The sequence below is a fragment of the Cotesia typhae genome, unplaced genomic scaffold, assembly GCF_013202065.1.
Source record: "Cotesia typhae breed Kobodo isofemale line unplaced genomic scaffold, CoteBio_Ctyphae scaffold_121, whole genome shotgun sequence".
Lineage (NCBI taxonomy): Eukaryota > Metazoa > Arthropoda > Insecta > Hymenoptera > Braconidae > Cotesia > Cotesia typhae.
Window position 1 is genome coordinate 4,593,316 of NW_027423773.1, and position 16,975 is coordinate 4,610,290.

At 29.9% G+C, this 16,975-nt stretch overlaps 2 protein-coding genes across 2 annotated transcripts in view; one reads left to right on the plus strand and one right to left on the minus strand.

Moving 5' to 3' along the window:
- LOC141533543 (uncharacterized) overlaps positions 1-16,975 on the plus strand; it is a 233,272-nt gene that overhangs the window by 54,503 nt on the left and 161,794 nt on the right. The window lies entirely within an intron of this gene.
- On the minus strand, positions 14,647-16,095 carry LOC141533778 (uncharacterized). The gene is made up of 2 exons (XM_074252822.1): positions 15,222-16,095; positions 14,647-15,134 (listed from the first exon to the last, which is right to left on the minus strand). Exons 1-2 carry the CDS (start codon positions 15,553-15,555, stop codon positions 14,902-14,904), a joined length of 567 nt encoding a protein of 188 aa, XP_074108923.1. The 5' UTR covers positions 15,556-16,095; the 3' UTR covers positions 14,647-14,901.

Sequence of the window (16,975 nt, forward strand, 5' to 3'; positions counted from 1 at the left end):
TTTCTTTCTGTGTGGGTTCGTGAGATGTATAATTAAAAAAAAAAACGTGGTTTTTTTCTATTTGAGCTCTGAGCTCAAAAAACTCCTATGCGAGCTTCGAGCTATTAGTCACTTGAAACTATATTATCATTGATGCATAACACACGTAATATATATGATATTCTGTAACACTATAATGGTACAGAATATATGACCCAGTCCACACAGTACAGCACTATGCTGTCAACGCGTCTAAATCATTCTTATTATTTAACGTTTGTTGTAATATCTATTGGCACTGTCCTACCGCAAGCAATTACAGCTCGAAGAAATATTACTTGTAATCTGTCTTCAATGAAAAGTTATCTCTTTTTATTAGTTTATGGTATTATCCGATGGATTATTTATTTTTATGTAACTTCGTTTTATGCAATAGTTTGTTTTTCCGAGATAACTTTTTTACTATATTAATGAAAAATCTTTTTTAATCTTTAACTGTTATGTTTCACGGAATGAAATTCTTAAATCCATAAAAATTATTTTTTTAAACAATAATATATTTTATCTTAAAGGTCATAAAAAATTAAATTCTTAAAAAATTTTTAAATATACCAACTTTTAGATCAAACAATTTTGATAAATGATACAAAAATAACAGAGTAAAGATTTTCGAAATTTTTTTTGCCTAGAACTGAGATACATCGTACTAAAAAATGGTGGATTTTTTAAAACAGATTACATAAACAATTTTTGATAGAAAAAAATTTTATATTGACATTAGAAATCTTGAATTTGAAAATAATTGAAAAACTTATTTTTATTAATTTCCATGACTATTATCTAAAATTTGACCTGGAATAAAATAAATTTAAAAATTTTTTCTTGATTTTATGCCAAAAAACAGACTATGGAACTAAACAATTACCGAATTTTGTTTTCAAAATTCTCTTGTAAAATACATTTTTACTTTTTTATTTCAATGCTACTCCAGAACAAAATTCTACAAAATATCAAATCTTAAACATGTTTTAATCCTTTAAAATCAACAAAATAAAGTTAAAACCGAGCGATCAGCTGTAAATCAATCGCTATATTGATTTTTTACCAAACTACCCCCACTTCATTAATGTGCGTCAGTAAAGTAAAATTGCCCCAAATATCATAGTAGAAATTTTTTTAATAAAGTTTTATTTGTCAATAAAAATTTTCATAAATTTTATGTCTTATCCTCATCAATGGTAATTCAAAATTATAGAAAATGAAAATTCTATTGTTGCTGTTATTCTTCAAATAAATTATTACATTGGCAAGCAAACGTCAAACATGATGAAATTTATTATTATGACAAGATCATTACAAATCAATTTATGATCTTTGAACAAAAAATCAAAACAAAAAAACATACCAAAATATTTTTAATTTAAATTCTCAATATTTAGCGTAAATTTTAAAAAGTAATAATATACTGTCAAATTTGTTAGTAAATATATCATAACCACAATCCAATATAATGTAATACAAATGAAAAGGAAATAGAATTGAATAACCGAGTAAGTATTTGTCCATTTATCAAAAACAAGCTGAAGGTACGAATGATAAATATTGACCGCGACTATTTTTCACAGACCCAAAAACAGTTGACATTATCATACTGCGAAAAATATATTGCCAATTTCTTTTTCCTTGTACTTACTATTGGCACAGACTAGACTAGTCATATAATGTATGTCGTATAAAATGTATGACAGCTAGTAGTAGTAAAAATATCAAGGAGACATCTGTTGCTGGAATGAATTTTCTTATTCCACTCTATGAGCGTTTTTTTGTTGACAAATTTTTGAAGATGCGAATGAAGACATGTAATGCAAGATATTTTTTTTTATAGTTATTTTTATATCGAGAGAAATGAGCTCAATTTATAGCATTTTATTTGGATTATTTTTGCAGTGTGGAGAAAAAGGCACTTATACACAGAGAACACTTGCGTTTTCTTCCGGGATAATTAAATAAGTATGAGTGTTTGATTAAAACATTGTATCTAATCGGATTTATGTGAATGCTTGTCGATAGACATTAACATTTATATCGATTATATATTATATTTACGTTGGTCGTGGTGTAATAACGTTCATCAGTGAATCTCACCCCGAAAAAATAGCATTAGAAGTAACATACCGAGATCGGTATCTTTACTTTCACGTCGACTATTGATCGATCAATTTATACAGGATGATCCACCCGGACGTTCAGGAATTTTATTACGTTACATTATTTTATTAATGGGCATTGCAATACCAATAATCGTAATAATCATAATCATAATAATCTTAGAAATGGTAAGTATCGAGTGAAAACACTAAATGTTGACATTAAGAGCATATTTTGGAATTAACATATTTTCCTTTTGGCATTTATGGGAAACATCAGTATTTATCTTTTTTGAAAATTGCTTACATTTAAATTTTAATTTGAAATTAGTAGTCATATCATTAAAAATTATGGTTGTTTTTACTGATAAATTAGTATCGATGGAAAAGCAGTTAAGGTAGTTGGTGCATGATAGGCATATCAACAGAAAATTATGAAATTTTTTTTATCGAAAAAAAAATATGTCATTAATTTACGATCAAAATTTTAAATCGACTAGTGATTCACCGCACTGTTTTTAAGTAATTAATTTTCGAAATTGCATAATATTCATGCAAAGGTATATAGAAATGGTGAAGTCAGTATGACATTATTTGCATCACTCGAGTGGTACGAAAGATTTCATACCATCTTTGTCATCTCTCTATACCACTTCTACGTGCAAATTATGCAATTTCGAAAATTAATTACCCTCAAACGGTGCGGTGAATTGATCTGAAATTTTGGTACACTGAGAAAACAGTTCATTTAAATAAATTGAGGCTCGTTAACTGTAAATAAATCTTATTTAAATATTACGAGAAAATATTTATTTGATACCAATAAATTGATTCATTTGAGACAAAGTTATAGTATATTTGAATGCAATCCGGATTTGTTCATAGTTAACAATCATGTACTTCAACCAAATCAGATTTGTTAACTATAAATAAATGGTATGTTTGAAAATATTCAAAGCAATGGTTTTTAGATTAAGGTTAAGAAAGTAGTAAAAGTAGACATATCGAACATTTGGGGTAAAATGGACACGTCTTTTGAAATTATTAATTATACTGAAATTAATAATGACAATAAAGTTAGCCGACATTTAACAATTTTTAGAATTTTTTCTATTGAAAAAATTATTGCAAAAAAATTTTTTTTTTAATTTAATTTGTAAAAAATTCGAAAAACTGTAAGTGCAATTAAAAAAAAAATTTAATTTAATTAGGCACCAGGCGTAATTTACTTGAAGATTGATTTGTTAATAGTTAAAAAATCATTTATTTAAATGAAATAAATAAGTCGGTTCAATTAACTAAACCAAAACGAAGTATTATTTGATTAAAAATAATATATATTCAAATGAAAGAATTTGGTTAACATTAAATATATATTTTTGATTTATTTCAAATAAATCTGCGCATTTGAGTCAAACAAACTGTTTTCTCAGTGTAGGGAATTATTAATATATTTATCTTTCGATAAAAAAAAATTAGGAGAACGGTTGACCCTGAAGGCCATCCTTGTAACTTCCTGCCAATTCCATACCTACGCTTGAAATTGCACTTATGACGTTTTTGAGCTCTTCGAGTTTTTGAGCTCTTCATTCAAAAACTCTGTCAAACATTATTTTGCTGAGCGCAAAAAAAAACGACTATTTTTTTTTTCAAGCCAGCTATGTTGGTTTCTAATGTTTTTAATGCCTACAACCAAAATCAGTGCTTAGAATGTTTTTTTTTCAACGTGTCAATGTTAATATCAACGAACTTCCAATTTTTTTTCTATCAAGTTAAAACGCTAAACAATATAAATAAACCACCAAAGAAATAAATGAAAGTTTGACACAACAATAATTACTACTAACCGGTGAGGTTAGCCGAGTGGTCTAAGGCGTATGGCCTATAGAGCACTCGGACTGGCTCACCGGCTAGGCGAGGGTTCGAATCCCAAGCTAGTCTTGAAAATCATCTTTGTTGATATTCGACCCTTGTCGCGTAGATTAAGATTTTCACAACCCAAAAAGACCCCAACGTACCACTCCTAACAGTTAAAGTCGGTGATATGACTATAGCAATTAAAACCGATTCTAAATAATAATTAATTTAAAAAAAATAAAAAATAAATGAATAAAATTAAAAAAATAATTAATTACTACTGTGTTATTAATTTCAAAATATTTATCCGCCATGTAAAGATAGTTTTAAAAATCTCAGCTATTTCTATAAATCAAAATTCCGACTTTTAATTTTTATAATGTAAATCATTTTTAATCTACAAACCAGACGATAGAAAATATTGAAAGCAAAAAAATTCAATTTTGGACAAAAATTTGTAGTGAATCTTCAAAAATTTTTTATCCAGCTAATCTCATGGCACAACTTTTGCAACATGATAAGTATCGATATTTTTCTCGAAAACTCAAAAAATAAAAATTTTCGTTTTTGTGCTCCTATACTATAAACGAATGGGACAAAAAATTGTCAATTACTGTAAGGTTATTGATAAATTCAAATTTTTTTTTAGGCATCTTTCATATTTTTCATTGTTAAAAAATTTAATTGGATCAAAGAGAAAAAATTTTGAACCTCGGATATTATTTTTGAGGTTTTGGATTGTATTAAGAATTTTACTACTAAATTTATAATATTTTTCCTTCAAAATAAATGTAAAGTTTAAGATTATTTCTTCACAGCCAAGTTAATTGTTATTAATTACTTAAATTCACATTGAAAGAAATTTTAAGAGTAAATAATTGCCTTTTATACTTGTTGATGAACTAAAAAACCTTGAGAAAAGTTTCAAAAAATAATTGAAATTAGCAATATTACAAAAATTACAGGTTTGATATAAAACTTTCCCTTTGTTCACTGTATAATGTTTATTCAAAGAAACCGATTAAAATCCCAATGGTTATTGCTGAAAATGAGACGTCTTATTGACACAACCGACAGAATCAGGTCATGAAACTTTTTTGAATTTAAATGTAAATGTAATATTATACATCGGATCGTATCCAATCGCATTAAAGTTTATATATTTTATAACTTAGCTTACGGGCAATCTTTGGAGTTCGGATAAAAAAGTATGTAAAAAAAAAATATAAAAAATTTTTATTAAAAATATATGAAAACAACAAGTGATAGCTATTGGGAATAAGAAGAGAACGGACATTAAATATACTACGACGTATATAAAGTGAAGGTGGTGATGACGTAAGTTGTAAATTTTTTCAGTTGCATTGCTACAATTGCTCTTTCTACACTTTCATATCCGCCAGGATTATCTGTTTAGATACATACGTATGCAAAACGATATAGTAAACAATAAAACAGCGAAGAAAATGAAAGAAGAGTTCGCATTTATTTCATTAACATTATGTTCATCAATTATTAATATTTAATTATATCTTTATCCATTCGATTTATCATTACGTTATTATTATCTTTATTCGAGAGTTTAAAATTTTAAATAATAATAATAGTAATAATAATAAAATCCAATTTTGGTCAAACAAATTTTAAAAAATTATTTTTGAGGTAAAAATTTTCTTAATATTTTTTAACAAAATTATAAATCTCAATTTTGTCGAAAACACAGAAAAAATAATAAATAAAAAAAATTACAAATAAATTACATTTATTCAATATTCTTAAAAATAAGAAATCTAAATGTTAAAAAAATCATTAATAATTTTTTTTTTTAATTTTTCAGTCTGTCACCGTTTTCGCGAAAAGCAATTTTGAAAAAATATTTAAAAATAATTTTAAACTGAAATTTCATTGTTTCTTTCAAAATTATTTTAAAACACAAAAATAATTATTATTCTATAGATAATGTCGCAACAAACAACTATAATAACAACAACGGTACACTGATAGAAGGATTTATTAACTATTAATAATTTAATTTATTTGAAGACAATTATTTAATTTATTAATAGTTAATAATTATTTATTTGCAATTATGAATTTGTTTTGCTTGCAATGTCATATGATATGAAGATTTTTTATAAACAAAAATCATCTTTATAAGTTATTTGCATTAATCATCAGATTATAATAATGTTTATTGTAAAGTACGTAATTCTATCACAGTTCGTAATTATCTTTCATATTTTTGAATATTAAAAACGTTAATTTATCAAGTGAATTGAATTATTACCATGTATTTCAGCTATAAGGTTATAAAAAGTGTCAAAAGAAAATTGCTATTTTTGCTTTTTATTTTACCTATATATTTTTTTACAGTTAACAAATATTCATTAACCATTAATACATATTTATTGACAGTTAATAAATTGTACTTAATAAATTACTTATTAACTGTTAATAAATATTTTTTAAATCCTACGATGTTAAGAAATCATTTATTAACAGTTAACAAAGCTTATTAAATATAAACAAATCCCTCTATCAGTGTATGAAGTAAGAGAAAAAAAAAGTACCAAACAAACAGATCTACGACGCATGCGTAGCTGTCAGTTACTGGGCAGCCACGGCCGTCAAGGACGTTCATTCGTACCTCACTGAGGCGTGTCGACATTTATTGCTACCAATGATACATACAACATTATTTTATCCGGCCTCAAACGTCCTTGTAATTAACTATATTTATTAATATGGCATAATTATTTTCATACATTCTTTTTTCACAATTAGATGTTTATTATCAAATATTCTCTTCATACATACAAAACATACATATATATGTATTGTGTTTAAATTTTTAACTTTTTGTTAAGACAATCGAAGATTTTGAAAAATCGGAAAATGATTGTCACTGTGTGTGTATCATGTATGTAAACCTTTTATAATTTTATTATCTCATAACCTCAAAAAATTACGTCGATCGCCGCTTATCCGGTCAAAATCGGTTAATTCGTTCGAAAGACATCGTGAACGAAAGAAAACCGAAAAAAGTGTTTTTTTCGAAATTACTCCGAAATTTTTAGTTCGATCAATCTAAACTTAGAGATTTTTTTACGAGGCTCAAAAACTGCGTCGAGTGCTGCTAATCGCGTGAAAATCAGTTCATTCATTCACAAGTTATTGCGGTATGAAAATTCAAAAAATAGTGTTTTATCAAACTTCTATCAGACTTTTGAGCTCAAAGAGCTCATAAGCATAGAAAAGCTATCTGTCTGAGCTCGAAGAGCTTAAAACAACACATAAATTGTGTTTTTGAACTTGAAGGGCCCAAAAACGTCATAAGTGCAATTTTAAGCGCCCAGGTACGGAATTAGAGGGAAGTTGCAGGGACGGCCTTTAGGGTAAACCGTTTTCCTCATTTGTTTTACTGATAATGACCGTTGACTTCATATCTGGTTCATATTTTTAATCGATTATTTACTGATTATTTTTTCATAACTGTAATCAATTGTTTTATTAGATTTATTTGCCGACTTTTAAAAACCATTTTTATACTGTGATACTGAAATTAGCAGACATTAATCAAGCCCAAAAGGTTACTTTTGCATACTCAGAAAGAGTATGCAAAAATTTTACAGAACTTTTTAAAAATTGAGACTGACTTACAGATTTACTTGATGAGTTGATATAATCTAATAAACACTAAAATATAATAATAACTTGCCACAATGATTAGATGAATGTAATACACAGAATATTCATGGTACCTTATGCACTTATAATTTGAGACAGAAGTATGAAATTTGTAAAAATTCGTATGCTTCTAGAAAAAAAAAAAAATGAAACCGGAAAGTAATGTTTAATCAAGATGACCTGACACAAGAAAGGTTGAAAGTTTAAATAAATTTAACACCTGGTCAAAAAGTAGTCTAAAATATCCTTCAACTGGATGGAGGCTACGATTTTGGATTTTTTACACGGAAATATCACGGAGTCAGAAATTTAATCCGTCGATCGCCAGGATGACAAGTTTGTGGTAATCTGACCAAAGCTTATGATTTTGGAGGGGTTTTTATATCTGGACACCCTTGTAGTTCTAAGAATCGGACTAGTATGTATTAGTAAACATTGACGTAATTGACCTTTCGAGCCTTCTATCGGCTTCGAAGAAGGAAAAATAGAGGCAAGTGTAGTTTTATGATTACCCAGAATTATTAATGTAATTTTATTAGATGGGTGGCGTTGTTCATAACATCTTTAACGATTGCTTTCTATAGTCCTATCATACACGGAAAAAAAAAAAAAATTCGGGCTGCCACATGATTTTCATATGACAGCAACATGATTTTCATGTATCTGGCAATAATAGTTAAAATGAAAATAAAAATTAGGAAAACGGTTGACCCTGAAGGCCATCCCTGCAACTTCCCACCAATTCCATCCCTAAACGTTTGAAATTGCACATATGAAATTTATGAGCTTCTTCGAGCTCAAAGATACATTATCTATGTTATTTTGAGCTCTCCGAACTCAAAGAAATAGCTTCTGTATGCTTTTGAGCTTGATTAATTAAGATATGACCTTGTATCTTGAGAATTATTGACATTTTTAAAGATAAAAGCTCATTCCGATATTACACCCATCGAGACCTTTCATTTGAGTACCCACATTAATTTTGATTTACTTTTCATATATACATATTAGGGTGTGCCAAAATGTAACTTCCGTGAAGAACCGTTTAAAATTGGAATTTTAAGTTCCGCTTTTAAGAGGGGATGTGTTTAGGCATTTCCTGAGATATTTTGAGGTAAGACGATAAATTTGATTTTCATAGAATTTTTTAACAGAAGCTTAGTTTAGGCATTTCCGCTGAAAATTCAAAATTTGGTTGGAAGTACCAAATTGAATCTCCTGTTAAAAATTCTGTGAAAATCAAATAAATCCTCTTACCCCGAAATATTTCAGGAAATGCCTAAACACAGTTGCTGTCAAAAGCGGAATTCAAAATTCCAATTTTAAAAGGTTCTTCACGGAAATTACATTTTGGTACACCCTAATACATATATATAGTATACATAAATAGTGTGTGCTTACAAGAAGGTAAGAGTGTACCAAAGAAAAATGTTAAAAAACGATTATTACACGGAAAAAAGTAAACTATAAAATTCACTCGGATTCCGGTTACTTTTTACAGTTTCAAACTGTACAGTGGACATCGGGGTGGCAAAAATATAAATATTACAAATCTAAATGTAGAAAGTATAAAAGCCACAATTTATAATTTAATATCCAAAATAAGTGATTAGTAGCGGTCACTATAGTAAATAACGACTCTTTCATCTTTAAAAATTACAGTTTCAAAGAGTAAAAATTGCCATTTCAATGTGTAGTCTATACTATCGTACCGAGTAAATTGTGATTATGACTATAGTAAATAATGTTACGTCGAAAACGCAACTAAAATTTAATTATTTTTATCCTAGCCGTTAGGCTAATAGATAAGGATCTGAAGCTTTATGGGAAGGGGTTGATGTTTATTAGGGTGGTCCTTATGTTGGATTTTTTAAAATTTTTTTTCACGATAGTTCAAAATCGGTTCAAAATCTATAAAAAAAAAATCATGCCAAGTTATAGCTCTTAATTTTAATATTAACCCGCGCCCCCCGACGGTCAAAGTTTTAAAGGAAAATAACATGGGAAAAGTTATATTTTTACTTTGGAATTTTTTACGTCATAAACTAACCAACAAATCACATCAAAAAATATTTTTTCTAATGCAAAATTTAACGGTCTACAAAAAAGGTCTCTTATCATTTTGTGATAATTCTAACGGTTTTGAAGTTATTCGAGGTCTAAATTGAAACTATAATCTTTTTCATAGTTTTTTCTGGTCATTTAATAATTCAACAATCATAGACGGGTTATTATTCATATTAGATTACTTTTTTTTACTTATGCATATAATTTTGAACTATAATTTACGTGAAAAGTATTAATCAATTAAAGAAGTGTATTATTAATATTTTAATGAATCGAAAATGTACAAACATTACCATTTTTATTTTTAAGTACAGATACTTTCATGAAGTTTTTACATTAGTTTTTTTAAGTGCGTCAGGAAACATTTGACGATGATCTTTAACCAATTGTAACACGTATTGCATTTGTTTTTCATCCTTAGTATAACGATTACAAAAATCTTGCACTAGTTTAACTCCTCTTTCAGCACAGTCATTCACAACCGATAGTTTTTAGCGAATCGTAATGCAGTTTTATAGTGTTCATTATGAGCCCATTCAGAAGGATGAATCTTTAAAAATTCTGTTTGTAACTCGAATCTATTGAAAAAATTGATCGATTCTGCAGTTACGAAAAAGTCAATATCATTATATAATAATTCAGTTATGCTCTTAGTTTGAAAGCGTTTAACACTACATTTTTCACTAGTATAATCCAAGTCTTCTTCCGGAATATCATCAATCACAATTGTTTCTTCTTCTTTACGCAGCTTAGCGACAATTTTTAATTTTGTTTCTTGTGAAACTTCCTCATCAAAAATAGCCATGATTGCTAATTCTGGTGATAAATACCACAAGTGATTCATAAATCTACTAATTGCCACAGTAGCAAGATTACTGTTGATTGTCTTAAAGTTGTTGAGTTCTTTTATAAACTGTAGATCATGGTACGGAGCTTTGACACTATTTGACGACGAAAACCAAGCTTTAACATAAACCATTGTCACAAAAACACATATTTGCCGTAGTTTATTATCTTCACCTTTTTTCAATGACAATTGCTCCCGAAGCATGTACATTTTCAATATATAAATAGCTTTTGCCATCCATCGTGCATGGTGACAAGCTCCTGGCTTACGAAAACTAAATTTTTCGGGGATGACACCGATAAAAACTAAAGTAAGCTCTAATAACTCTTTGTAATCATCACGAGGCAGTTGTGATGCAAGAGTTTCAGTCGCAAAAGTTCTAATAGATTCAATTTTTTCATTTGTCAAGATATCATTTTTCGGATCATCTAAACCTGTTTTGTAACTGAGTTTATTTAAATCTCCCCATTGCTTTTGGAATCGGATAAAAAGTGGAACATTAGGACCAACAGTATTTGGAAAAACAGCTTCGAAGACATATCTTAGGACTATTTCAAATATATGATGCCTACATGGAAGATACAACAAATCTCTTTCTAACAATTTTTCCAGTAATGCAGCAGCACCATTACGAAGGCCTAAATTTGAAGGAGTAGTGTCACAGCATATTGCTTTTACAGATATGTCGAATCCCCAGTCACATAATGTCTTATGAACTACAGAAGCTTGTGCCATTCCAGTTCCATCTTCACTCGTTGGTACACCTAACATAATTTCTTTACTTTCTGAAGTAATTATTACAGGCAATCGATGAACAGTTTCTGCATTTAACAAATTAGGTAATAATTTTCCATCCCAATGTACAACAATAGATGATAACTTTAAGTCTTGGAAATGTTTTTTTATTTCTATTGATTTTGACTCTCGCATAGTAAGCCGACATCGGCGAATAGATGATCGATTGACAATAATGGAATTAATATCCACTTCTAGTAATTTTAAATCGATAAGCGACTGACAAATAGCTGTAGTTATAAACACAGCATCTCTGTCGCTTACTTTACAACGGTCAAAAGTAGCTACAACTCTTTCGTTGAGAATATTGTGAGTTCCTCTTATACACTACTGGAAAAAATTAAGGGATCAAAAAAAAATTCCAAATTTTTCGGTAGTTTTCAACAGGCCGTAACTTTGAGAGAAATGGTCGTACAGGAAATAAAAAAAAAGGAAATTGTAGCTCCAAGTGTCTAGTTTTTGGATTAGAACTTCAAAATTTTGTAGCCTCCGCGGTTTCTGAGTAATCGTAGAAAAACCAGCAACAAAAAATTCTCAAAATTTTTTTAGTTGTTTTTTTTTGGTCTACGGGCGTGGAAAAAATTTTTTTAGCTTAACCACCATAAGGATCGGATACTTTGTTCATTTAGCTTTAATTTCTTTTTTAAACACCCTGATACGTCCACTCCTCGCTGAGATATCGGTCTTCAAATGGAAAAGGATCTTTTTGTCTTTGATTATCGATATCTCAGCAATCAATGATCGCACAGAAAGTTAAAGGTGGGTTTCAAGAACTTGAATGAATTCCCCTTAACGACTGTCCATTGTTTTTTCGAAAAAAAATTTTTTCTTTCCGTCACATGAATTTGAAAATGCAACAAAAAAAGGGCTTTTAGTGGTTTTTTGGAAAATCAAGCGCTGGATCGAAAATATTGAGGAAACCACTAATGTTAAGTGTGCCTTTTACAGTTCAATATATCCACAAAAACCCTACAAAGAATCAAATTAATCCAGCCAGCCGTTTTTTTGTTTCACTTGATCGAATTTTTGAAAAAATTAAAGGATCACGTTTTTTTCTCTGAAAAGCTCATAATTATTAAAAATGAGAAAAAAAATGGTTTTTTCGAGCTTTTTCTACATTTTCGTTCCAAAAAGTGCTTAAATTGAAAAAAAAAAAAAAATTCAAAAAAAAAAAATTTTCAAAAAAAAATTTTTTTCGAAAAAAAAATTAAAAAAAAAAAATTTTTTTTGGAAAATTTTTTTTTTTAACAAGTTAAGGAAACTCAAAAAACCATCGCCCAATGATTTTTATCACCTTTCCACCGCTGCATTCCTTGATTCTACTGATCTCCTTTTAATTAAATTAATAAAAAAGTTAATACCCCCAATCGAATTTCGATTTTTTCATACGCTTTTCGGAGTTTTTTTTTCTTTTCAGTTTGTGAATCCTTAGCAAATCGCTTCATTCAACAGTTTTTTCAAAACTAATCCCTCTGCGCTAAAAAAATTTTTTTAATTTTTTGGTCAAAATTGAAAATTTCTGACTTTTGATTCTTAATCATGGTTAGACGACATTTATCGGAGGTGGAAGTCGCTCGGTTAGTGACTCTTATCGACGAAGGTTACACTCAACATGCAGTTGCTATCCGGATGGGTGTAAGTCAATCTGTCGTATCTCGAGCTTATACCAGATACCAAGAGACGAATCAATATCATCGTCGCCCCGGACAAGGTCGCCATCGAGTCACTAATGCTCGCGATGATCGAACAATTGTTAGAGAAGTTCGACGACAACCTTTCGTCAATGCGAATATTGTCGCTCGAAACTTCCCCAATCGCAGACAACAGCAACAACAACAGCAACAGCGACGACGGCATCAAGTGCGAAACATTTGCTCTCGAACAATCATCAACCGTCTTCGTGAAACTGGGTTACACGCACGACATCCTAATCGTGTACCCCTGTTGACAGCACGACATCGTCGAGCTCGTTTAGCGTATGCTTACGATCATCGAAATTGGAACTTGAGGGAATGGACAAATGTTTTATTCACTGATGAGTCTCGTTTTAATCTATGGCAACGATCGACGTCCTCTCGTTTGGCGCCGTCGTGGAGAACGTTTTCGCCAGAACTTTGTCCGTCCAGTCGTTGCCTACGGCGGTGGATCAGTTATGGTGTGGGGCGGCGTTTCACGAAATTGGAGAATACCTTTGGTAATTGTACGCGAAAATTTGACAGCTAGACGTTACATCGACCAAATTTTAAGGCCCATTGTTCTGCGCAGACGACAACATCTGAGGTCGTTCATATTGATGCAAGATAATGCACGTCCACACACAGCCAACATTACCCGGCGCTTCTTTGAGCGGCATGACATCACATTGTTGCGACACCCAGCAATGAGTCCAGATCTCAACCCCATAGAGCACGTTTGGGACATAATGGGCCGTCGGTTGCGCAGAGAGTATCCAAATTTGCAGAACTTAGCTGCTTTGGAGCGCGCGCTTCAGCACATTTGGAATACCATTCCGCAGCCTCAAATTACCGTCTGCATAAACATGGCTGAACGTTTGAGAGCCGTTATTGAAAACAGGGGTGGTAATACCCGGTATTGAACCAACAAAAACCTTCAGAGAATGAGTTTGGAGTCATTAAATACGGTGGAACTGACGAGCCACCGGGTCTCAATTCTCCTGAAATACCTTACACACACACACACGCGTAAATCCGACCGCGCGACCTCCACGTGGTACGCTTTGGATAACGCTAATGCCGGCGGTAATTGTTTTCTTAAACTTTTCAAGAGAAAAAATTTCAAAAAAAAATTTTTTTTTTAATTTTTTTTTTTTTTTCAATTTAAGCACTTTTTGGAACGAAAATGTAGAAAAAGCTCGAAAAAACCATTTTTTTTCTCATTTTTAATAATTATGAGCTTTTCAGAGAAAAAAACGTGATCCTTTAATTTTTTCAAAAATTCGATCAAGTGAAACAAAAAAACGGCTGGCTGGATTAATTTGATTCTTTGTAGGGTTTTTGTGGATATATTGAACTGTAAAAGGCACACTTAACATTAGTGGTTTCCTCAATATTTTCGATCCAGCGCTTGATTTTCCAAAAACCACTAAAAGCCCTTTTTTTGTTGCATTTTCAAATTCATGTGACGGAAAGAAAAAAATTTTTTTCGAAAAAACAATGGACAGTCGTTAAGGGGAATTCATTCAAGTTCTTGAAACCCACCTTTAACTTTCTGTGCGATCATTGATTGCTGAGATATCGATAATCAAAGACAAAAAGATCCTTTTCCATTTGAAGACCGATATCTCAGCGAGGAGTGGACGTATCAGGGTGTTTAAAAAAAGAAATTAAAGCTAAATGAACAAAGTATCCGATCCTTATGGTGGTTAAGCTAAAAAAATTTTTTCCACGCCCGTAGACCAAAAAAAAACAACTAAAAAAATTTTGAGAATTTTTTGTTGCTGGTTTTTCTACGATTACTCAGAAACCGCGGAGGCTACAAAATTTTGAAGTTCTAATCCAAAAACTAGACACTTGGAGCTACAATTTCCTTTTTTTTTATTTCCTGTACGACCATTTCTCTCAAAGTTACGGCCTGTTGAAAACTACCGAAAAATTTGGAATTTTTTTTTGATCCCTTAATTTTTTCCAGTAGTGTATTTCTTGATTTCAATTGGCCGGCAGTAGTTGGAATGTATACTTCTCCACTAGAGACTGATTGAGCACTTCCTTGGCTTGATAAGAGTTCAACGTTTTTGTCTACAAAAAAGGATAATGATAAGACAAAAAATATCTTCACTATAAAATAATAAAATATCAATGAGTAAGTTGATTATTATAATTTACCAAATAATGATTTTTCTTTTTCACTTTCCAATTTTCGTTTTTCGAAATCCAATTGTTTCTCTAATTTTTTAACACCAATTTCATCGTCATCGTATTTCATCTTAATATTTGCAATAAAACCAATTCGTTCATCTGATCTCTGATTATTCAAGAATTCTTTGGAATTTTCATCAACCATTTCAAATACATTTGACGGTGCGATGTCAAATAATTTTTTTAATGAACAGGAAAATTCATTTTGTTTTTTCACAGCAACTTCACTCCGATTTCTATGTTTAAGAAGTATGCGCCACTCATCATACAGTTTTTTCAACTTATCTCGACATCTTTGCATATCTTGAACGGGAATTCAAGCTTTCTTCCAAAACACAATAATTTCTTCAATCACTGCAGCAACACTATCTGTGATAGTATTATTTAAAATACGTGTATAAAAAAATAACACTTTCAAAACTTGCAATTTCGATGGTAATTTGTTACCTACGATTTGAACGTCAACATCACCAATCAAAAAAATGTTTTGACGTAACCGTGATAACTCGATATTTAACTGATTACTTAAATATCGGATAAATGAACTCAAAAAATTTATTTATATATCAAAAAGGCATCAGTACTAGTAATTGAACGATTTTGATCAAGCTGAGAAATAAATGTAGGTTATGAGTAATCTGAGAATTAATTTTAGTGTTAGAGATTGAAGTAAAATCTTATAGATGGCGGCATGATCGGTTTCTAAAATGTTTTTAACCAGAAATCAAAATTTGAAATTGGAGTTTGTTGATATTTGTATCAATAACAATAAAAATCGAGACAATAGGTCCCGAATTTCTTTTGTATCCAAAAAAAGTTAAAAATCTTTAAAATGTTCGACAGTTTAGGCTAAAAAAATGAATTGGTGTTACTATTATTCCAAAGTTACAGCTACTTTGAAAATTTTCTAAACAAAAAAATCCAATGAGATTATAAAGAATAACCGGTTCATGATTTATGAACTATTAAATGACCAAAAAAACTATGAAAAAGATTATAGTTTCAATTTAGACCTCGAATAACTTCAAAACCGTTAGAATTATCAAAAAATGATAAGAGACCTTTTTTGTAGACCGTTAAATTTTGCATTAGAAAAAATATTTTTTGATGTGATTTGTTGGTTAGTTTATGACGTAAAAAATTCCAAAGTAAAAATATAACTTTTCCCATGTTATTTTCCTTTAAAACTTTGACCGTCGGGGGGCGCGGGTTAATATTAAAATTAAGAGCTATAACTTGGCATGATTTTTTTTTTTTTTTATAGATTTTGAACCGATTTTGAACTATCGTGAAAAAAAATTTCAAAAAACCCAACATAAGGACCACCCTAATGTTTATAATATAAGAAAATGAATTCAATTTAATAAATATATTATAAAATTATCATACAAAGATTTGAATTATTAAAACAAACATAAAAATCTCAATTAAGAACTTACTTAAATGAACACTTATGTAAAGAAACTTACCGTTTCTTTACATAATTGAAATTTACTTTACTAACAATTGTTTTTTTTTTTAATCTGACGCGTGGTTTCATTGAAACTTATAAAAACTTTTTCGATGTTAACACTAGGACGTCAGGACAATGAGAGATATTTTTGTTGAAAAATCGTAAAGGTGTCGAATTTTAGGGCGTTACTTATTTTTACTAGATGGGAGAAATAATGTCCAATTATTTTTCTATTTCCTTGAGCCCTTGCCCTCTCTCTTAGATTTTT

Bases quoted from the DNA above. Each gene is read 5' to 3' on its own strand.
- LOC141533778 (XM_074252822.1), bottom strand. From the start codon at position 15,555: ATGCAAAGATGTCGAGATAAGTTGAAAAAACTGTATGATGAGTGGCGC. The intron at 15,135-15,221 runs GTAAATTATAAT...CCTTTTTTGTAG, and splicing joins AAAAGAAAAATCATTATTTG to ACAAAAACGTTGAACTCTTA.